The sequence below is a fragment of the Schistocerca americana genome, chromosome 11 (genome assembly GCF_021461395.2).
Source record: "Schistocerca americana isolate TAMUIC-IGC-003095 chromosome 11, iqSchAmer2.1, whole genome shotgun sequence".
Taxonomy (NCBI): domain Eukaryota; kingdom Metazoa; phylum Arthropoda; class Insecta; order Orthoptera; family Acrididae; genus Schistocerca; species Schistocerca americana.
In genome coordinates this window covers 91698121-91721678 of record NC_060129.1, presented here as the reverse complement: position 1 = coordinate 91721678, position 23558 = coordinate 91698121, and the positions used below count along the sequence as shown (strand labels likewise).

The 23558-nt window shown below is 41.3% G+C and overlaps 1 protein-coding gene across 1 annotated transcript in view; it reads right to left on the bottom strand.

Annotated features, from left to right (window-relative positions):
- Positions 1-626: 626 nt before the first annotated feature.
- The window catches only part of LOC124553814 (60 kDa lysophospholipase-like), a 93200-nt gene continuing 70268 nt past the window's right edge, over positions 627-23558 (bottom strand). The window contains exons 3-4 of the mRNA XM_047127798.1: positions 11933-12082; positions 627-1148 (exon numbers count right to left, since the gene is read on the bottom strand). Of these exons, the coding sequence (XP_046983754.1) occupies positions 662-1148; positions 11933-12082 (637 nt within the window). The 3' untranslated portion in view covers positions 627-661. The remainder of the gene's footprint in view (positions 1149-11932; positions 12083-23558) is intronic.

Genomic DNA, 23558 nt, shown 5'->3' with positions numbered 1-23558 from the left:
TGTGTTATTGTCAGAGTTAAGTAATGTCATTGATTCATTTCGTAATAAAACTCTTTATTACGATTTGCTAGAAGTATAGTCTAGTGATCCGAGAAGGAGGTTTCCTAGGCCGCCGGTATTCGACGGCTTGACAGTATACAACAAAATTCAGTCTGGAATCGGAACTAATGTGTCGTAAGTACTGGTAATAACACCAATTTTTAACTGCAGACAGAAGTTGCTCGACTGTCAGCACATTAGATACAGAAGTAAATTCAGTGAAAGATCTCAAATGAAGATGTATTTTAAGTACAGAGCTTATGTGTCGGCAATCTAGATATAAGGAAATTCATAAGAGTTTTATATAAATTCCACATAGCACCAAACATGCGTCTAAAAATTATTTTTCAGTAAGAAAATATTGTAGAAAACTGGTGTTCATTAGTAATAGAGAATTATTCGGTTTGTTTTGAATTTTCACCAAACGGAGAGTCCCTCCTTGAACTTATGGTAGTCCATAAACACTCTTGGTGTTATGGTACTTGCGTCGTTGTATGTACTACGTAAATTAGGGTGCAAACCAAGACTGGAGGATAAACTTTTCTGTATTCTTTATTTTATAAGTAACAAAGATTACATAGAAGGCTTTTTTTATTTTACTCCAGAGTCGTTTGCACTATATTTAGCTTGATCGTAGGATGTCTACGAGCCGCTGGTGGTTGCTCCACTCGGCTAGCGCCAGCGGCGTGTCCCCACCGTTATTCCTGACTTCCCTGTCGGCCCCTGCCTCCAGTAGCGCAGTTGCCGCGTCTGCTTGTCCACGCCGTGCCGCATCGTGCAGTGGTGTGTCCCCAGTGCTATCCCTGGCGTTGCAGTCGGCAGAGGATGCCGCCAGCAGCCGCACCACAGCCGCTTCGTTATGCCATGCAGCATGATGCAGAGGCGTGTTCCGCCAGCGGTCTCTGGCGTTGACATCAGCTCCATTCTCCAGTAGAAGCCTCACCACCTCCACGTGTCCCCTGGCTGCTGCCCAGGCCAGTGCGTTGTGCTGGTTCTCGTCCATCGCCTCCACGTCCGCCCCCTCTGTCAGCAACGCTCGCACATTGCTCACTGACCCCTCCTTAGCTGCCGCAATCAGCATCTTGCCCTTCTCTCCTCCAGAAGGATCCCTGCAACAAACGGAGAATACTTACAAATATCTCCAAACACGCACGTCTGAGGACGAAACACTATGGCAGAAGCAGAACTGTGATGAGTCCCTAAAAGTCAAGAAGGTTACCGCAATGCACTGGTGTCCAAAATTAAAGCTTCTAACTGCGATTTTTCGTCCTGTACCCAATTCATGATGTAATCATGCAAACTGTCAACAGATGTCTGTACAACCGTGTTCTACACGGAAGTTAGCATTCCAGTCAACGGACAACCACGCCCACGACGAAGTCAGCGCAGCTAGCAATGGGTTAGTGTTTGCTGGGTACTTCCACATTCGCAATCGCTGTAGACACAGTCACAGATGGTGCAGTATAATACAGAGAAGACGCATACCAGGCTCTCTGCAGTGGAGGGCCAATGGAAGAATGGGAGGAGGACAGTCACAACCTGATGTGGCCCGATGGCTTAATGTGAATCACACTGTTGTTTATTTGATGTGGCGACTGTTTGTAGAGACGGAAACTGTATCTCGAAGACGAGGGCAGACCACGTATGATACGAGAAAGGGAGGACCGTTATTTGGTTAAAAGGGCAACTGGCACCTCACCTTGCAGGATGCAGTGCATGTGTTGTATCTAGGCAAACGTTATACAGAAGATCTCACCAGAGTGCCACTTATTGTGAGGGGCCCGTTGTTTGTGTACCTCTGACACTTCACAGAAAGAAATGTGTAGAGTGAAGTCGTCAACATCCCACCGAATGGCCGAACAGTGGGCAAATGTTATCTTCACACGTGAGTCCCAAAATGGTGTGGAGAGTGTTTCTCGACGGATTTTAATATGGAGGGAACGTGGAACAGGATTTCGTGACCCAAATATCGTGCAAAAGAGACTGAAATCAGGGAGGTTCTTTAATGGTATGCTCAGCGATTACGTGGACTACCTGAACACCTCTTCATGACATTGTATGGGTGAATTGGCAAGGCTTAACTCCTGTAAGGTATCGTGACGAGATCTTGGAACCTCATATGCCGTCGTTGCGAGGTGCTGTGGCCTACACTTCGTATTGATGGACGATAAAGAAACGCCTCATAGAGATCAGCTGATTGAAGGTTTCTTGGAAATTGAAGATATTGCACATCTGGGATGGTATGCTCGACCTCCCAATTTGAATCCCATAGAGCATGTCACGGATACACACCTCTACCAGAAAACTTCAGTGAGTTTGTTTTTACTCTGCACGGCAGAGTATAGGAGAGGATGTAGAAAATCGTACATTCAAGGCTACAGTGAAGAGACAAAAGAGAAATACGAAACGTATTGTGGTCTCTATGACGCCAACCCATTCTCCCCATGAACAATGGAGAAGAAGTCATAACAACAATGATTGAAAATAGAAGACAGAAGTGGTAACACACTGTAGAAAGCATTAACATAACTCACAGTAGTCGGAATGTGGAGACTGCTCAAAAATTAGGTGGTATACCTACATGTACACCAGGCTTTGTTGGCAGTGCAGCAAACCAAATAGCCTTCCAGTAGCTGAAAAACGGTAAAGCGAAACACAGACTGAAGAAAGGGCATGCGAGTAGACTAGATGCTTTCCATGAAGAAAATAATGATACACTCGATCATACATTTACAATATCAGAACTGAAAGAAGCAGTCAAAAGTTTAAAGACTGGGAAGGCCGCATATTAAAAATGAACAGATGATACGTCTTGGTGTCGGCTCTAAATTGTGGCTGTTGGAGTTTATGAACTGCTGTTGGGCAAATGGATGAATTCCTGAAATCTGCAGACAGGCAAAGATAACTGCAATTCTTAAGCCTGGTAAGGACCAAGAAGATCCTAAGAGTTATCGGCCAATCTCTCTGTTGTGCACAACATACAAACTGTTTGATACTAAACAGATTCAATGAGCTGATTGAGGGCACCCTAATAAAAGAGCAAGCATGATTTTGACCTGGTAAATCTTGTACCAGTCAAGCTCTCAGCCTAACCCACTATACTGGAGATGGGTTTGAGAAAAGACGAACTACAGGAATGGTGTTTATAGAATTTATGGAAGCATATGATACCATCAGTCTCAGAAATCTCATTGCAAAAGTGCAAAAAACAACAAAAAGCCCTCAATTCACTTCTGTACTCAAATCAGTTCTATTTAACGGAAGGTATTTTGTTGAGTTCCAAGGTAACAAGAGCGGATGGTGACTACAAAAAGATGGGCTTCCCCAGGGTAGTGTTCTTGCCCCCAGGTTATTCAATATTTATACAAATGACCAGCCTATTAGTCCCTGGTCAAGATCTTTTATTTATGCTGATGATAGGGCAATAGCAGCTCAGGCATAAAACTACAAGGATATTGAGGAAATACTAGCTGAGAACCTGGAAAATCTTACCAACTATTACAAAGAAAACCAGTTGAAACCCAATCCAAGTAGGACCCAAACTTGCCTATTCCATCTTAACAACAGAGAGACGAAGCAAGAACTGAATGTTTGGTGGAATGACACAAGATTAAAACACTGTCCTCTCCCTGTGTACTTGGGAGTTACTCTTAATAGGACACTGTTATTCAAGAGGTATATTGAGAAGAGCAAGGCAGAAATCCAATCACGGAATAACTTACTTGGCAAGCTAACAACATCAAAATGTCGAGCTAATCCAAAAGTTTTACGCACCACCGCAATGGCACTCTGTTTTAATATTTCTTAAATTTAAAGAACCTCTCTCACACCGGCCTGATTTAGCTTCACTGATCAGGATAGTAAAAACATGCGTATATTAAGGGAATTTTCATTGACAAAGCAGGCTTATCACATTCACACAGTTCAATACTGTTCTGTCCTGATTAAATTAAGCTTAAATTCCATAAGGCAGTGAAGCAATTTCGAAGACTCGGTGCGACGAAAATTATCAGTCGATCTCCTGGAAACATTTGTAATAATTATTATTTTTTGGTGATCACATGGAGAAGACCGGAGATCTGCTGGTAAGACCGTGTTAGCCTATTTATTTGAAGTAACTGGATATCTTGAGCATTCAAAACGGCAGGTTCGTCCAGTGTAAATCAGACGTTCCCCACTGATCCCGTGCAACACGGCGTAGTAAGCAGACACTGTCAATAATAATAATCCGTTAAATAATACTCAAACACACTTACTTTAGTTTAGTTCATGTATTAAACTCCTTCCCATACAGAATCTCATCAAGATGGCGACTCGCTCAACAATACATACATATACATCCTTCTTTTACGACTAATCGGCAAGAAGTCCCTATTCGTTTCATAAGAGAAAACATAGATAGCAGAGAAGCTATTCCATGGAGTAAATGGACGCTCCAAGGAATAATTGGGGTTGAAACTACTTTGCATTGATAATCGGTAAGATAAGAAGAGATATTTCGAGATATGTACTGAGTTATATAATTTATAAAATTTCTGAAAATATCGTGGAGAGACCGCTGCAAGAGACATTACACTGTTACTCTGCTGCTGAGTTTGCAAGTCCTGCTTGGGAGCAATGATGCCACACAAAAAAGCAGGACACTGTCCTGAACCAGATGTGTAGACATATTACTGGATGTCTTAAGCCAACAAGAGTAGAACAGCTACAATCCTTGTCAGGAATTGCTCTGCCAAATGTCCGACGTTCAATACAGAGCAGAATTGAACGAACAAAACAGGTTCAAAATCAACGTCATCCGCTCCATGGGTACCAAATGTTACCTAAATGCCTTACGTCAAGAAGTAGTTTTCTCCACTCAACCCAACCACTCACAGGTTCACCAAAAACTTCTACAAAAAGACTGTGACAGGAACAACAAGAACATGCACACGATTCTGAGGAAGTGCTGCCATCAGGTGCGGAACTTGAGTGGGAGAGATGGAAAACCGTGAACAGGCTACGTTCAGGAATAGACAGATGTAACAGAAATCTGCACAAGTGGGGAATTAGTGAAAGTACTTTGTGTCCATGTGGGAGCATCCAGACGATGTCCGTTAGTAAACCACCCAAGAGCGTGCACGGCCCAAGACCTGATGACATGCACCGAAGTAGTGAGGGCATATGTGGACTTCTGTAAGAATGACATGTGAAACAAAGACTGTATAAAATTTTATTATACTGTATATAGGTTTCCATGAATTTTATTTTACAAATTAGAATTGCATTATTGTAAATTTCATAGAGGACAAATTATTCTATAATGTGTGGATTTATTGTAAATTGTTTATAGTATGCATACGAAATATATGTAGTAGTGAGATGGGTTGCATCACATAAGCATCCACCAACAATTCCATAAGACTTGCGAGTAGCTCTGCGGGAGAAATGGTGTTATTGCCTCCACATGAGATTGATGACATCATTCACAGCTTGCCTTGTCGATGTCCTTACCGCAATAACCATATCGTTGGTAAACTTTAACTTTCATTTGTCAGTACTGCAATATGCTATCCTTCTACACTGATTCTTCTGGTCGACTCTCTTAAACCTCACTCTACTCTTCATAATTACTAAATCTATGTTTACATCTGGGTACACCTTACATCCCGCCGGCCGAAGTGGCCGTACGGTTAAAGGCGCTGCAGTCTGGAACCGCAAGACCGCTACAGTCGCAGGTTCGAATCCTGCCTCGGGCATGGATGTTTGTGATGTCCTTAGGTTAGTTAGGTTTAACTAGTTCTAAGTTCTAGGGGACTAATGACCTCAGCAGTTGAGTCCCATAGTGCTCAGAGCCATTTTTGAACACCTTACATCCCAATATCTGATTTCGGAATCTCTGTCTCACTATGATGTAATCCAGCTGGAATCTTCCAGTGTCTCTGGGTCTTTTCCAAGCTTATTTTTTCCTCACATGTTTGCTGAAAAGAGTATTTGTTATTACCATCTCAATTTCAATGCAGAAATCAATTAGACTTTCACCCCTCTCATCCCTATGCCAAGCCCATATACCCCATGACTCTTTCTTATTTTCTTTCCCCTGCAACTGCATTTCAGTTGCATACTTCCTCTCTTTTCTCATTTTGCTTGTGTCGTTACCATGTGTACCTGAACTATCGTTGTTGGCGTTCGTTTGATTTCGAATCTGGTGAGAAAAACTCTGCCATAGAGCTGTTCACAGTAGCCCACTCTCTCTCATACTTCTTATACATAATGAATCCTACTCCCATTACAGCATTTTCTGCTGCTGTTGATTTTACCCCAATGTGTCTTATGACAAATCCTTAGCCTTCTTCTGTTTCACTCCAATGACCCCCCACCGTATCTAGACTGGGGCCTTTGCACTTCCGTTTCTAGACTCCCTAGCTTTCTAATTACGATCAAACTTCTGAATTCAAAGCTCCAAGTCGTAGAAGGTTAGCCCTTCGTAAATTATTCCGCCTCTTTTCCATTGTCACTTCGACCTTGGTAGTCCACTCCCAGAGATCCAAAAGGGTAACTTGTCCGGAATCTTTTCTCAATGCAGATTGTATCAAGACAGTTTTCCTGTTAACGACGTATGTCCTATGGATACATGTTATGTGGTTTTAATTTATTCGATTCCATTGCCTTCTGCATCCTCGCGTCATTGATCATTACTGACTCTTCACCCTTTTAAGGGCAGTTTCCCACCCCAAGGGAAAGGGAGTGCCATGAAGCTCTGTCGTTCCTCCACCCTATTTGACAAGGGCTTTGTCAAGAAAATGACGACTTCTTATGCTGGACGTCTTTGCTGACATTGCTGTTAATTTTCGTTCAGGGGTTAAGCAGTGCCTGTGCTGGAACCTGGGACACAGAAAATTTTGACCACTTGTCAATGGCGCACTCCTAAGCCATTGGTATATAAAAGCAGACACTGTCCCAACGTTTATTAGAGTAACGTATAAAAATGTGAAGTATGTCGTTCAAGAACTTTTTGAGATTTTGGTAACATTGTTAACAACGTCTTTTACTTTCGAAATAGTACAGCACCAAGAAGAAGCAGTGCGACATAAACGAAAGTTGGTAGGTGTGTTTCTAAATCTGGAATATTATGTATTTTCAAATTTCAATGCAGTTGCTCAAGAGTGGCGATAGTAGCACCACTACGAGGAAGCCAATCAGGCTTGCTTTAAAAACACGCTGTAGCGGGCTTGAGCGTTAGTTACCTTTGAGTCTGGACGCAGTGAGTTGATGTAGGGCAAAAATGCCTTTGAAACCTCATAGAGACTAAGCGAAGTCTGTACTAGGGCTACGAGATTCTGGTTGTTCCTTCCGTGATGTAGAAATATTTCACAGTAATGTACCCACAATAGATGCCTGATGGCAGCGGTGATTAGAAGAATATCCGGTCGCAAGAAGATTGGGTTCCAGACGGCCACGTGGCACTACTGAGAGGGGAGACCATCCTGTTCTGCGTATTACTCTGGCGCATTGTAATACATCTCCAGCAGCAGTTTGAGCAGCAGTTATCACCAAGTAACACAATGAACTCTTACAAATAGGTTACTTTAAAGACAGCTCCGAACCAGATGCCCTGTAGCATGCGTTTCACTGATCCCAAACCACCAGCCTCGGTGGCAGTAATGAACATGTTTTGATTAGGCCAGTTGGGGGCCTACAACCAGCCTTTCTGTGTGTTAACACACTGGACCAACACCTGGAGTTATGGTCTGTGGTGCTATTTCGTATGACAGCAGGAACATTCTCATGGTTATCCCACACACCTTGTCTGTTTCAATCTGGTGATTCGACCCATTCTGCTGCCATTAACGAACAGGATTCCAGGGGTAGATTTTCAACAGGATAACGCTCGCTCACTTACCGCTCTTGTAACCCAACATGCTCTATAGAGTGTAGACAAGGCTCTGGGCATTCTCAATCATCAGGTCTGCTTCCAGTCGAGCAGATATGGGACATCATCATACAGTAACTCCAGCATCATTCACCAACAGCATTAACCGTCCCTGTACTGATCAACCAGCTGCATCAAGCATCGAACTCCATTTTAAATACTGATATCTGATACTTGAGCAACACAATCCATACATGTTTGCATGCCTGCATTCGACCTTTTGGCAGTGCTCCAGCATTTCACGTGTCCAGTGGCTTATCTCGCACTTACATTAACTTGCGATCCTGCAATGTTAATCAGTTAAACATGTTACCCTGGCAAATCTATTCCCGACGTTTCACTGTTCTATATTAACAAATTTTTGGTTTTGTTATTCTTTTAAATCCATGTATTTATGACTGTAAACTATTTTTGTTTAAAGCTGTTCTCGCTTTTAGTCTTCCAAAGCTTATATTTATGTAGAACCTCTTACTAGTCACCACAGCCGTCTGATACCGAAGAAAAAAGGAAGCGTTGGCTCTCTTTCGCCCTGTACATTGTTACTCACATTACTACCATGTTACGCACGATCTGCTCTCCAGGCTGGTTTTCTTAACTCACTCTCAAAAAACTTTTCACTCCATTATAGAGTATTGTCTTAATATGTTTCATTTCCTGCTCTTAATAGTTTATTTCCTCATGCTGATGTTTCTCTGTCGCTTTTTAGCCAGTTTTCTCCTCTTTTTGTATTAGTCTTTTTATGCAGAAATATTTTTCCCTTTCCATGTCTTGTCTCTTATTCAATAACAATAATTTATTTTCTAATTTTTTTTCAGCTCCTTTTCTACTGATATTCTGCTAATTTTATATCTAGTACGTGTAACATAATTTACAGACTTTGCCTGAGATCATATACATTAATTATTTTTGATTATGCTGCATCATATTACATTGATGAGTTTCTGGTTTATCTACAAAGTATTCTTCGTTGTGCTCTCTATCTTTAGTCTTTCCTGTTACACTTACTTCTCGTTGGTTATCTTCTTATGTCAAACGGCTGATGCTATTTGTATACGACAAATTGGGTAAATACCTATCAGGCTCTCTATCTTATAAAATTTCAGCGTACATTCTCTGTAGCTTTCTATATTATCAGACCCATGGATGAAGTTTTGTTGACTGCCTGTGTGCATAAAGCTTTTAGACTGGGAAAAGTATTCTGAGAAGTATTTGCTCAATTTGTGGACCACTCGAGTAAATGATTTGGCCACCTGGATCGCCAGACATCGTACATCTGTTGCTGACCATAATAGGTAATTAAAGCCCGAAATCCTTGAATCACTGGGAGAGAATAAGTTTTCTTAAGTCCACTGAAACATTACTGATCCCATTGTCATTGTTAAAATACCTGGTAGGGTTCCTTGTTTTCTCTTGAATAGGTACAGACTCCTCTATTGCCCAATAACTTGTTGGATTCTGCTCTGATTAATTGTAAAGGAACATTGAATACTCTGAATTGCCACGTTTGGGCCTGTTGAATTCAGGCATCAACTGAACTGTGTCTTGCAACAATATCAGTTCACTATCAGATAGGGTTACTATTTCACAAAGCGACAGTAAAACATCGGTGACTACCACTATAGATCAATGATTTCAAAGAAGAAAAGTGAAGTGATGACGAATATACGCTGAAACTTCTGTCACTTCGCCTGTAAAACTCCCTGAGCTACAGAAGGTTGTACAGCTGTCGATATACGGCTACTGTGTCCATCTCCACTGAACCATGCCCACACAATAGGATTGACCTGATTTTTATTGATCCAAAATGGCCGCCTTTATCACTTGGACACCGACAGGTCCGACTTCCACTTTCGTAGAAGTTGCCACGAATGATTTCCAAAAACTGCCAATAGACGTTGTCACATACGTCTCTCGTAGTAGGATAAACCGCGGATCTCAGCTCATTTAACTCCCCCAGCAACATTGTTACCACACACCCTGTGAGAGAATTTCTCATTATGCCGTTGGGAGAATAATCGTGGAAATGCAAGTGAAGGGTTCTTCCCTACATGGGTAATTCATAAGATAGGAAACCATGTACGTCTACGTCTACGAGATTACTCTGCTATTCCCAATAAAGCGCCTAGCGGAGGGTTCAATGAACCACCATCAAGCTGTGTCTCTACCGTTCCGCTCTCAAACGGCGCGCGGGAACAATGAGTACTTAAATTTTTCTGTGCGACATGTCTTATTTTATCGTGATGATCATTTCTCCCTATTTAGGTGGGTGCCAACAGAATGTTTTCGCAATCGGAGGAAGGATACTGGTAGTTGAATTTAATGATAGGATCCCGTCGCAATGAAAAACGCTTTTGTTTTAATGATTGTCAATCGAATTCACGTACCATGTCCGTGGCACTATCTCCACTACTTCGCGGTAATAAAAAATGAGCTGCGCTTCTTTAAACTTTTTCGGTGTCATCCGTCAGTCCCACCTGATACGGATCCCATACCGCACAGCAGTACTCCAAAATAGGATGGACAACAGTGGTGTAAGCAGCCTCTTTAGCAGACGTGTTCCACCTTTTAAGTGTTCTGCCAATGATTCGCAGTCTTTCGTTTGCTCTACCCACAACAATATCTACGTGATCGGTCCAGTGTAGGTCATTTGTAATTGTAGTCCCTAAGTATTTAATTGAATTTACAGCCTTCAGGTTCGTGACACTTATCGCGTAATCGAAATTTTGTGGATTTCTTTTAGTGCTCGTGTGAATAACTTCATACTTTTCTTTGTTCAGGGTCAATTGCCACTAATATAGACCAGGAACGATAGAGGGCCTGTAACAATTTCTTGGGGAACGCCGAATATTACATCTGTTTTACTCGATGTCTTTCTGACAGTAAATCACGAATCCAGTCGCGCAACTGAGGCAATATTCAATAGGCACGCAGTTTAGCTAGGAGACGCTTTTGTGGAAATGTGTCGAAAGGCTTCTGTAAATCTAAAAATATGGAATCATTCTGACATCCCCTGTCGATAGCACTCATGACTTCACAAGTATAAAGACCTAGTTATGTTCCACACGAACGATATTTTTTAAGCCCTTGTTGATAATGTGTCAATAAATCGTTTTCTTCGAGGTAATTCATAATGTTCAGACACAGCATATGTTCCAAAACCCTACTGTAAATCGACGTTAGTGATATGCGCCAGTAATTCAGCGGATTACTCGTATTTCCCTTTTTGGGTATTGGTGTGACAAGAACAATTTTCCAGTCTTTAGATACGGATCTTTCTGTGAGCGAGCTGATGTATGTAATTGATAAATATGGAACTTTTGTGACAGCATATTCTGATAGGAACCTGACAGATATACAATCAGGATTGGAGACCCTGCCTTTATTAAGTGATTTAAGCTACTTTGCTACACCGAGGATATCTGCTTCTATGTTTCTCACTTTGAAGTTATTCTTGATAGGAATTCTGGAATATTTATTTCTTCTTATTTGGTCAGGACGTGTATATAGTAACTCTGCTTTAGTGGCACTGTCACCAGTGACTTCACCATTGTTATCACACAGTGAAGGTTATTGACTGCTTCTTTCCACTAGTGTGCCTAATGTATTACCAGAACATCTTAGGGATTTCTGCGAGATTACTAGACAGAGTTTTCGCTGAAAACTGAAACTGCTCCCAACACACCAGCACAGTCGTTATTTTCGGGGAAATATTTAGTGTTATCTTACACAAGTCAGCTATGTTAGGAACTGAAAACGAGTCATGCAACAAACCTGTAGAAGGGTGTATAGATCCCCTTATATCCTTTCCTCGTCGAACGTCACAATTAATGAAAGGAAAAACATTATACGAGACCTACAACTTCTGCTTCGTCAAAAACGTAAAATAGCGACATTCGATTTCTTGACTTTATCACTTGGCTAACTGCCCAACATGTTGCGCTGTGATTGTGGACAATCTACACGTAAAGTGACTGAACTCACCGCAGGCCAGAGACGGCGACGTCATCAGGCTGTGGAGTGGCCTGGGTAGTGGTGGGGGGCGCAGCTGTGGCTGGCCTCCAGCCGTCGTCGCTGTGGCCACTGTGCAGCTGCAAGGAGGGGCCGGTCCTACTCTCTCCAGCGTTTGGCGTGCTGCACAGAAGGAACACTGCTTCCAACAGGGTTTTCACATCGAGTCCAGTGGGCAGATTACCACAGACTGTACAGCTGAGGTACTGTCCACACACAGATAATAGAACACACATTGCCAACGACAGTAGTGGCCCACGTAAGACGAATGACAGCATTCAGGTATTCATACATCTTCCTTCTCCTCGTTTTCTCATACCTGTAGCCTAGCATATTACACAATATTTGGTACAAAATAAAGCATAAATATAAAATGTGTACATAGCTCAACAACTGTGCTAACAACACCAATTGGTCAACATAATTTCAATACACAACAGCGTAAATCACAAAAGAAATTTGAATGACAGTAGCCCTTAAATGCACTTAACGTGGTACTACCGTCATTAGATGGTGTTTGTAGCTCATATGTTAAGCGAGTTGGACGTCAAATGGGCCGACATGGAGCAGAAGAGGCACCACAAGATACTAAATTCACTGTCTATATTTTTACAATGAAATTCATAGAATTTTTGTCAATATGACCAGGGTTCACAATCATAGCAGTGAAAGATCAAAAACATAACGAAATAAATTTTTTTTACTTGTGAAACTTTATAATTTTTTCACTTACTATTGGCTGCATTTTTTTGTTATAGGTACACTTTTCTTCATAAGTAAGAGTGATTCTTGGATTAATTTTGCACAGCATACAATCCATACGTAAAGGTGTATGAAATTCTAGATTTTATTTAATTTACAAGAAAATGAATGACCTGTTACATTTTAAACTTCTTGTTTAGAAAAAAACTTAAATTTTATAGTTAATTATCTCAAACTTTACCACAGTTTTTAATAGAGTTGGAAAATTCTAGAGTTTTGCATTAAGGAGTTTGTGTTTAATAAGGATACCACGTTGGAAAAGGAATGGCATATTTATTTTGGGTGTTACATCTAACTGAGAACAGAAATTTGTGTTTTGCAGAAAATGGCCATTAAAGTTTCTGTCTGCATTTGGCATCTTTTAGAACTGTCCAGCACCATAAATAGGTTTTTTTTTCATTTTGTAAATCAGTTTTCGTCTTTTCCACATTCCTATGATTCACTCTTTCCGAATTTATCACTTCCAAAAATGATTTATGTGCTTTCACTACACGCTCTCTGTTTATTGCATATAAAGCTTTGATGCAGTTCACTTTGCCCTTGATTCCCATTTTCTCTAAAATACATATCCAGCTTTGCACACTATCATTAAAACATGTAACCACATCATAAACACCAACAGCAAGTACATCTCTTCCACACAAAATTGGTTTTTGGCAATCTTTTCCATGCACATTCATTAAAGCTTTCATTGGGGTTTGGGTGCCGCCATCAAGACATTTCTTCTATGTCAGTAGTCCCTTATTACACGTATGACCATCTCTGTCGCAAATATAAACATTCGAATTCTACACAGCGAAATACACGTATGTATGACAGCAGACGTCTGTGGTAAGGGGTGTAGCGCTTAATCTTGGTACACGCAGGACCAAATAGCGTGCCTTATAATCACTGAAATATATATGTTTTATACATCAAACTTTTCAAAAAGATGTACTCTACAAAACAGACATATTTTCGAAAAGTCGATTTTTTTTTAATTTTGACTTCCTACCCGCTTAGGAGACAGGAATCTGACTATAGGGGGAAGAAATTGGAGATAGGTATCTAAAAATCACCTTGGGTTCTTTCGTCGCTATTGTCTGTCAGAATGATGCGAAAATAAACCCTGAAAACGAAGAAATGGGATATAAATGAAGAAGGAGTTGAATTATGCCAGTGATATGATGTTGTGCAAGGTTGTTAGTCTGTGGGATGTCGCTTCCGAACATTATTGATGGCCCAAATCAACACAAGGACCGCAACGCTCGCGTGACGTGAGATGACAGGGTGAATGGCGCCAGTTCTGCCCTGGGGCCAGGATGACGACAGCCTAAGTCACCAGCTGCCCCAGGCGTCGCGTCGCCCCCTGGGTAAACGGCAGACAGCCTGGCGGCTGCATCGGGGGTCACCACTGGGTGAGGTGAATGCCGCGCCGAAAACTGGGGTCAACCTGCATGGCTGTGTACAGCGAGAGAAACTCGACAGCGCCGAACTGCTCCTTTGCCAAGCAGACTACCGTCACAAGGGACGTCATTTCCGTCTCGCCGCTCGATACTCGCTATCAAAGACAACTGAGGCTTAAGGTATTTATGGTATAATGTAAAAGTTGATCTATGAGTACTAGAAGTAGACATATAACATGTAGGGATTAATTCTTATTACTTTACGGTTCCATCAAGTCGTTAGACTTCCACGAGCCTTAGACAGAGTGCTCGTACGCCATTGCCGAGTAATAGCTGCTCTGCGAGTTTTTTCTGTATGTTGGTATTTTAATGCCTCACAAGGAGGTGACAAAATAGTCAAATACAGTAGGTCTACAAGGCACAAAGTCGTTCATAAATGTTGCATAATATGAAACGAATGAGGTACGATAGAAGACAGTTACCGAATTTTCAGATGTTTAAGTGAATTTCGCCCACTCATGGTGAATAGAAAGAAACGCTTGTTGCTTACTTTCATGTTCCTTGCATCAAATTGCACGATAGATCGTCATGTGGTCGAATGAGTCATTTTAGATGTAAATTGCCAGTTAATTTATACGTCTATTTGTACTCTAAACATCACTATACAATTACTATTCTTTTTCCCCAAAATGGTAACAAGAATTACAGATTGAGTTATCAGTTCCCACCCATAGCTTTTTACACATTACAAACATAGAAAGTCTTCTACAGAGTAGAAGGAGTTCTCAAGCAGAAACTTTCTCAATTTATTTCCAAATTTTACCATACTGTCAGTTACACATTTTATATCACAGTGTAAGCGGTCAAAATTTCTTGTTCAAACCTTAATGGCAACCTAAAGAAAACCTTAATGTTCAGTAATGAATGTAATTTTTTCTTCTATTATTGTAATCATGTATCTCATGGTTCCTTTTGAACTGTAGTAGATTGTTTACAACAAGCTTCATGAGGAAATAAATATACTGTGAAGCGGTAGTCAGTAGGCCAAACTCCTTAATCAGATGGCTACAAGACGATCGCGTGTGAGCGCCACATATTATTGTTACAACACGTTTTTGGGAAATGAAGAGCTTCTTTCTTAAAGATGAATTACCCCAGAACATTATTCCATGTGACATTGCTGAATGGAAAGAAGCAAAATATGTCAACTTACTGATTTATCTCTTTTCAAAATTTGCTATGATTCTATGTGCAAATGTAGCGAAACTAAGTTTTTTTAGGAGTTCCCAAATTTATGTTTTTCCAATTAAAATTCTCATCAATATGGACACCTAAGAATTTTAAAAGTTTCCACCCTATGTATTACTTCACCACCATGTCTTACACTTATCACTGATGCAGTACCCCCCAGAGCTGCAGAACTGTATATAATGTGTCTTTGTGAAATTCAGGGTGAGACAATTTGCAGAAAACCAAACAATGATACTTTTGGGAACTTTGTTTACCATTTCTTCCAGTTCTGTATTAATACTGAGAGTGATAACAATACTGTTGTCATCTGCAAAAAGAACTAATTCTGCTTGCTGTACATTAGATGGTAGATCATTAACATATATGAGAAACAGTAGTAGACCTAAGATTGAGCCTTGGGAAACCCCATATGTGATTTCCACCCAGTCAGAATTATGTCCCTGAATTCTGTTGGTTGAGTTACTACTAAATACAGCTTTTTGCAACCTTTTGGTTAGATGTGATAAGATGCATTGGTTGACTACACCATCAACCCTACAAAATTTATCTAGCAGCATATTATTATTTACACCATCAAATGCCTTGGATAGGTCACAGAAAATACCCACCAGTGTTGTTTTGTTATTTAATGCTTGTACTATCTGGTGTGTGAACATTTAAATGGCATTCTCAGTAGAGCACCCCTTCTGAAAGGCAAACTTTGATTTGGTGACAATATTATTGTTGCCAAGGTGTGATAATCTTCTACAATACATCACCTTCTCAAAAATGTAGGTAAATGATAGAAGCAGTGAAACAGGTCGATAGTTGCTGATGTCTCTCTTATCTTTGAAATAAAAGGTGTCACATTCAAATTCAAAACTGATGCTATTCAGTCTGTGAATCCAAAGAAGAATGAAGATACCAATTGAAACAAGTGTACTGTTACAAGTCACTGTTTCAGAATTAATAATGCGATGCGTGACAGATAAAATTGAAGCATACTGAAAAAGCGGTGAGATGTCATTGTGGCTTCTTACACAAACACGCCGTCAGCTGTAGTGTAACTGATCAGGCTTTCAAATCTCCATGACAGGTAGACCGGAGACCACAGCACATTTATATAATACCTGTGAACAGTGTCAGATGTTGAGTGATACTTGTGAAGGATACAGTGACACTTTCTACACATGCGTTATCTGCAACTGACATAATTTGGAAGCTGCTCCGCTTTGGATCTCCAGTTGCGTGGCTGGTCTAACTGTGCAGCAATAAGATTTTGGGGCATTTAGATGTTACAATGTAGCAGTGTTGAGTTGCACATGACCACGAGGGCAGGCATTATCGTCGTCAAGGTTACAGTCTGTCACGTCTGGTCAAGACAAGGGAAGAATTCCATATTGCATACCGGGCTCACAGTGACCCCTTTACAACTGTGCCTACCATCTGAGACCAAATAATGGTCTTTTATCAGCAATGTGTTATCCTGCACTTTGGTTCAGAGATTCATTTATTGGTTTAATTATTTATTTATGTCATTTTCTCAATACCCTCTCGGATGGAACAGCGATCATTGCAATTAATAAATAAGAGACTCATTAGCCAGAACATTATGATCACCTGCCTATCATCGATTAAACGTGTATTGGCAATAGCAGCGTCACTTCACGAGGGATGACTGCTAGTCAGACGCATGCACAGTCGATGTAGGATCAGCAAATGTGCTGTCCATCTGTAGATGGGGAAGGTATGCCATATGTCTCAGTTTGAAGGAGGGAATTTTATGATGACCTGAACGCTCATCACGAGCATTTCGGAATGCACGACTTGTTGAGTGTTCGAGGAGGGCTATGGTGAGTGCCTTCGACATGTGGCGAAACCAAGGTGAAACTATGTCCCGACGTCATGGGGTTGGGTGGCCAACCCTCATTACATATCTCGAATGTTGTAGGCCAGGCAGACTGGTAGAACGCGACAGACGGTGCAGGCTCCAAGTGTGTCTGAACACACAGTGCCCTCAAGACTCCTAACAGTGTGCCCCTGCAGCTGACACCCCATACATTTGCCAATGTTAACACCATGACATCAGCAACTATGACTGAAATGGGCACTTGACCATTAGCAGCTCCTGGACAGCTATGCCATGGAACAGAGACAAACTGGTGCTGGTTCCATTGTGCTCTAGGGAAATTCAACTTGACTTTCATAGGTCCAGTACATATTGTTCAAGGTACCATGATGGCCAACAAGTAATATACGCTTGTTTCAGACCACATACTCCTCTTCATAAGGATTATGTTTCACGATGGCAGTGGCGTTTTTCAACCAGGTAATGCACCATATCACAAGGAATGGAAGTGATGGAGTATTTCGAGGAACAGAGTGCGAGTTTCAATTAATGTGCTGGTTCCACAACTCACCAGATGGGAATGCGATCGAACACATCTGGGATGTGCCTCGATGTGGGATAAGAGCTCATTCCCCTGGTGAGGAATTATTGGGAATTAGGTGCCTTGTGTGGGCAGTGTGGCGCCAATTCCCTTCCAGACCATGATGTGTCACTGCTTCTATCCATTGCAAAGGTGGACATATCAGGTGTTACATAGGTGATTATAATGTTCTGGCTGATGAGTGTTTATGTTTTAGTCCTTAGTAGCAGTTTTCATTTAGCCTACTGGTTACTGGTTTTGGTACACAATACCACCTCAGGACATCCTCTGCCATGCTCTCAGGAAACTACTAGGTACCTCAAATATGTCAAGCTTATTTTTCTCTCATTTCTTTCTTATTTTGAACATTATAATATGGTATGTCTAAAATATAAGATTTTCACTGTCCTTATTTCTGTCTACTAGTATGCCCCAACATTTATATGGATATCGATGTGGTGCTCTGCATAGTGGCATTCGTTATTTCAAATCATCTTGCCTAACTTTCCTATTTCATTTTACATATTGCTATTAACACTACAGTGAGAACTGATACTGTAATTGCAGTAATAAACAATATAACTCTTACAACTATTGAAAGCCTATATTAATACTACATCACCATGAATTTTCTCTAGAAGCTACAACTACTACTGTTACTACTGTGTTACTACTGACAGTTGTTACTAATATTAACACTAATAAAAATACTTGTACTGCAGTTACAAAAGATTACATTATATTTTCTGACTCAGAGAGAAAGGTTACTATCTTACTGCCTTGTATAGCTTTGCTCTTTCCATATACAGTAGTCTAAAGTGGATGCACATACACATGCAATTTATTAGAAGGTGGGGTCAAATAAAAGCAGCCAGATATTAGAGTTCTATAGTACAAAGCAATACAACAGAGGAAAGTAAATGCAGCACTAAGATGACTATAGTAGCTGTTGAAAATGAGCACCACTCATCTCTTGATGCTTTTGGGCCCTGGTCGGTAGGTTGCTGAAGGCGGATCGAAGGTTGTATGCTTGAATTGCTGCAGTCTCATCTGGAGTGTTCTGCTGCAGTTCTTGATGACTGTGAGGATTGTTGTGATTGACTCTGCTCTTGAAGGCTCTCGTGCAGTGTAATAACACACTGACAGATCAGGTGACAAAGGTGGCCAGGTAGGGCCCCAACCAGGCTGACCTCTGCTAACAACTGTGAATCATGAAATTGTGTATCTGTGATCAAAGGTTCGGCTTGCTGTATGACCAGTTGCTCCATCTTTTTGGAAGTAACCTAACGCCTTTCCCTTCTCCATTAATATTGCCACAAATAGCTCCCAAATGTTGGCAACGTGATGGGCCAAAGTCAGCAGCTGATTGAAGAAGGTGAAACCGGTAATGCTGTGTGCAGACCTTGCACACCAAAATCCAACCTTATGATCGTGCAAAGGTGTTTCGTGGAAGTACTGCTGACTCTCCCAGGACCTGTGATTCTGTTAGTTGACGTAACAACTCAGCGGAAATTAGTCTCCATCAGACATAAAGAAAAGATCCATGTCCAAGCCATTCATTGTTATCTCAGTGAATGGACATTCACAAATGTGGAGGTGCTTAGGAACATCTGCTGCTTTTAATGCACGACCAACAGACATGCGATAGGGACATACAGGGTGGTCCACTGATAGTGATCAGGCCAAATATCTCACGAAATAAGCATCAAACGGAAACACTACAGAAAGAGATACTCGTGTAGCTTGAACTGGAGAAACCAGATGGCGCTATGGTTGGCCCGTTAGATGGCGCTGCCATAGATCAAACGGATATCAACTGCGTATTTTTAAATAGGAACCCACATTTTTTATGACATATTAGTGTAGTACGTAAAGAAATATCGATGTTTTAGGTGGACCACTTTTTTCGATTTGTGATATATGGCGCTGTAATAGTCACAAACGTACAAGTACGTGGTATCACGTAACATTCCGCCAGTGCGGACGGTATTTGCTTCGTCGTGCATTACCCATCTTAAAATGGACCGTTTACGAATTGCGGAAATTGTCGATATCTTGTTGATATTTGGCTATTGTGATCAAAATGCCAAATGGGCGTGTGCTATGAATGCTGCTCGGTATCCTGGACGAAATTATCCAAGTGTCCGGACCGTTCGCCGGATAGTTAGCCTACGTTATTTAAGGAAAGTGTTTAGCCACATGTGAAACGTCAACCACGACCTGCAACAAATGATGATACCAAGTAGGTGTTTTAGCTGCTGTCGCGGCTAATCCGCAGATCAGTAGCAGACCAATTGCGCGAGAAACGGGAATCTCTAAAACGTCGGTGTTGAGAATGCTACATCAACATCGATTGCACCCATTCCATATTTCTGTCCACCAGGAATTGCATGGTGACGACTTTGAACGTTTTGTACAGTTCTGCCCTGGGCACAAGAGAAATTACGGGATGATACTACAAGATGTTTCACCGCATTACAGAATGCGATGTACTTCCAACATTATGGATGTCTGGCACATAGCTCGCGTACGGTTGAAGCGGTATTGAATAGCATATTTCATGACAGGTGGATTGATCGTCGAAGCACTATACCATGGCCCGCACGTTCACCGGATGTGACGTCCCCGGATTTCTTTCTGCGGGGAAAGTTGATGGATATTTTTTATCGTGAACCACCGACAACGCCTGACAACATGCGTCAGCGCATTGTCAATGCATGTGCAAACATTACGGAAGGCGAACTACTCGCTGTTGAGAGGAATGTCGTTACACGTATTGTCAAATGCATTGAGGTTGACGGACATCATTTTGAGCATTTATTGCATTAATGTGGTATTTACAGGTAATCATGCTATACCAGCATGCGTTTTCAGAAATGATATGTGCACAAAAGTACATGTATCACATTGGAGCAACCGCAATAAAATGTTTAAACGTACTTACGTTCTGTATTTTAATTAAAAAAAAAACTACCTGTTGCGAACTGTTCATCTAAAATTGTGAGCCATATGTCTGTGACCATTACAGCGCTATCTATCACAAAGTGAAAAAAGTGGCCCAACTAAAACGTTCATATTGCTTTACGTACTACACGCATATGTAATTAAAAATGGGGGTTCCTATTTAAAAAACACGCAGTTCATATCCGTTTGACCTATGGCAGAGCCATCTAGCGGACCAGCCATAGCGCCATCTAGTTTCCCCCTTCAAGCTAGACAAGTTTTTTCATTTGACGCTTATTTCGTGAGATATTTGGCCCAGTCAATCAATGGACCACCCTGAATATGCAGGTCTGCACAATCAGTGTGACATCCTGGCCTCTTGTGACAGGTGTTGGATTGATTTGGTAGGTCTCTGAAACATTTTATGGTGCACTGCAGCCAAGTTTTGTGGTGTGCAGGACAGTTAAGGCTTTTCTTTTTTTTACTGGTTCAAAACAGATCCTGTTTGACATCAATTTCGGAGTAAGCGTTGCATGGTACTCGTTGCTCCCACTTTAACACCACTAAATTTCACAGAAAACAACTGACAACACCGTTTCCACGACTTCGTTCTCACATAACTTTTCACAACGAACGCCTGCTGCTCCACTGAGAGTATCGTCGCCCCATTTGCTCTGTTCCACTCACATTGGCACAGCCCGCACTACAATCTGAACTGATGTGGATCACGTGGTGGCTACATGGATATATTCACGTGCAATCATATTCATTCTCCCAGGCCACTTTCATTTGCTCCACCCTGTACTAACAGAAGTATCTAAGGTCTCTGTAGGTTTGGAGCCAGATTGGCCACGCTATCATGTCCGGCAATATTTTACTGCCTCGAGACAACATTGCAACCAATCTAAGTGTATCACTTGTATTTCACTCATTTTTCTAATCTTCTTAGATACACTCCTGGTCAACTCGCTTAACACTTTTGTTATTGGACCAGCCAATCGTAGTAATGTATTGTTTTGTTCACAGTCCCTAAGATCATGAACATGTCTTCATCGTCCCTGCATTGGTGTCAGAGGCCACTAGCAGATGGACGTTGGAATTATTCAGCCACGTGTAGCTGTCATTACTACCAACACAGAAAAGACTTCTATTGGAGTGATTCTGTCAATATAATGCATAGACTACTCGCATTACAGCAATGAATCACATTTTGTACCGGCCCAGATGAGCATCGTCAGGCACTATGGCGGCGACCTTGGTCGCATTCTTTCTGTTTTCTGGAGACATGCAGCAGTGTTACTTCTGGGGTCATGGTATGTGGATCCGCTGGGTATGACCTCAGCTCAAGACTCATAGTGACTGAGGACGCTGTTGGCACAATGGTATGCCACTGCCATCCCATGTCCCTGTTTGCTACCTCTCATGCAACAGTATTGTGACATCAACAATCAACAGGAAAATGCTCACCCACACATGGGATGTATCTCCATAAATTGTCTGCCTGATGTTGAAATACCCCCATGTCCCGAAATCGCAGTGCTAGTAACGGCGATATCAAGGACGAGTTGCAACGATTATGGCCCACTTTCCCTCAGGAGAGGATAAAATGACTTTAAGATTTACTTCCCAACAGTACCAAAGCATGTGTCCAGGTAAGTGTGGTTGCAATGCCAAACTATAAATAGGTTCATACCATTAAGTTCTGTGTAAATTTGACTCGATTTTTCAATGACTGATATAATGTCACATACTGTATCAACATGTGAAGTATCATTTCGTTTCGTCATCCCTTCCTAATACTTCAGTTCTTGTTGATGAAAAGTATATTTAAACATAAACTCTACATCAAGCGATGTTCATACTCTTACGTGGAAGTTATCTTTCCTGTCTTACATGCTTCACTTTCTCCAGACTCTACCTTTCTCTTTTGCAGCTGATAAAGTGCATAAAATTATGTTCATGTATGATACTCATATAGCAATGCACCAGCAACCTACTTCCACATCCATTCCCTTCAAGAGTAATTTGGGAGATAAATAGCCAACATTTTCTGCAATAAGGAATTCAGTACCAAGACTAAGTTATCTGTGCACCGTTCAATCTCTCGACCAACTTTGTTGTATGGGAGCGAAAGCTGGGTGGATTCAGGTTACCTTATCAACAAGGTTGAGGTTACGTATATGAAAGTAGCTAGGATGATTGCAGGTACTAATAGATGGGAACAATGGCAGGAGGGTGTCCACAATGAGGAAATAAAAGAAAAACTGGGAATGAACTCTATAGATGTAGCAGTCAGGGCGAACAGGCTTAGATGGTGGGGTCATGTTACACGCATGGGAGAAGCAAGGTTACTCATGGGTTCAGCAGTAGAGGGTAGGAGGAGTCGGGGCAGACCAAGGAGAAGGTACTTGGATTCGGTTAAGAACGATTTTGAAGTAATAGGCTTAACATCAGAAGAGGCACAAATGTTAGCACTGAATAGGGGATTGCGGAGGAATTTTATAAAGGGCTATGCTCCAGACTGAACGCTGAAAGGCATAATCAGTCATAAATGATGATGATGATGAAATAACCAACACTGAAACTAGATGCTCCATCCACTGCATTAATATACACAGGAACTCTGGAAAAGAATTTTAGCTTAGGAAACAATCCCCATACTACTACACTGAATGAACATTTAACATAAAAATAATCTACACCGTCAGTCCAGATTAATAAGTGGAAAGTCAAAGTCCTGATATTAAATCTAGAAATTGAACGGCATTTTCTCTCTGAATCCAAAGAAAGATGTCGACATCGATTAACACAATAAGTTTACTGTTAACCATCACCATCTCTGCTTTTTAG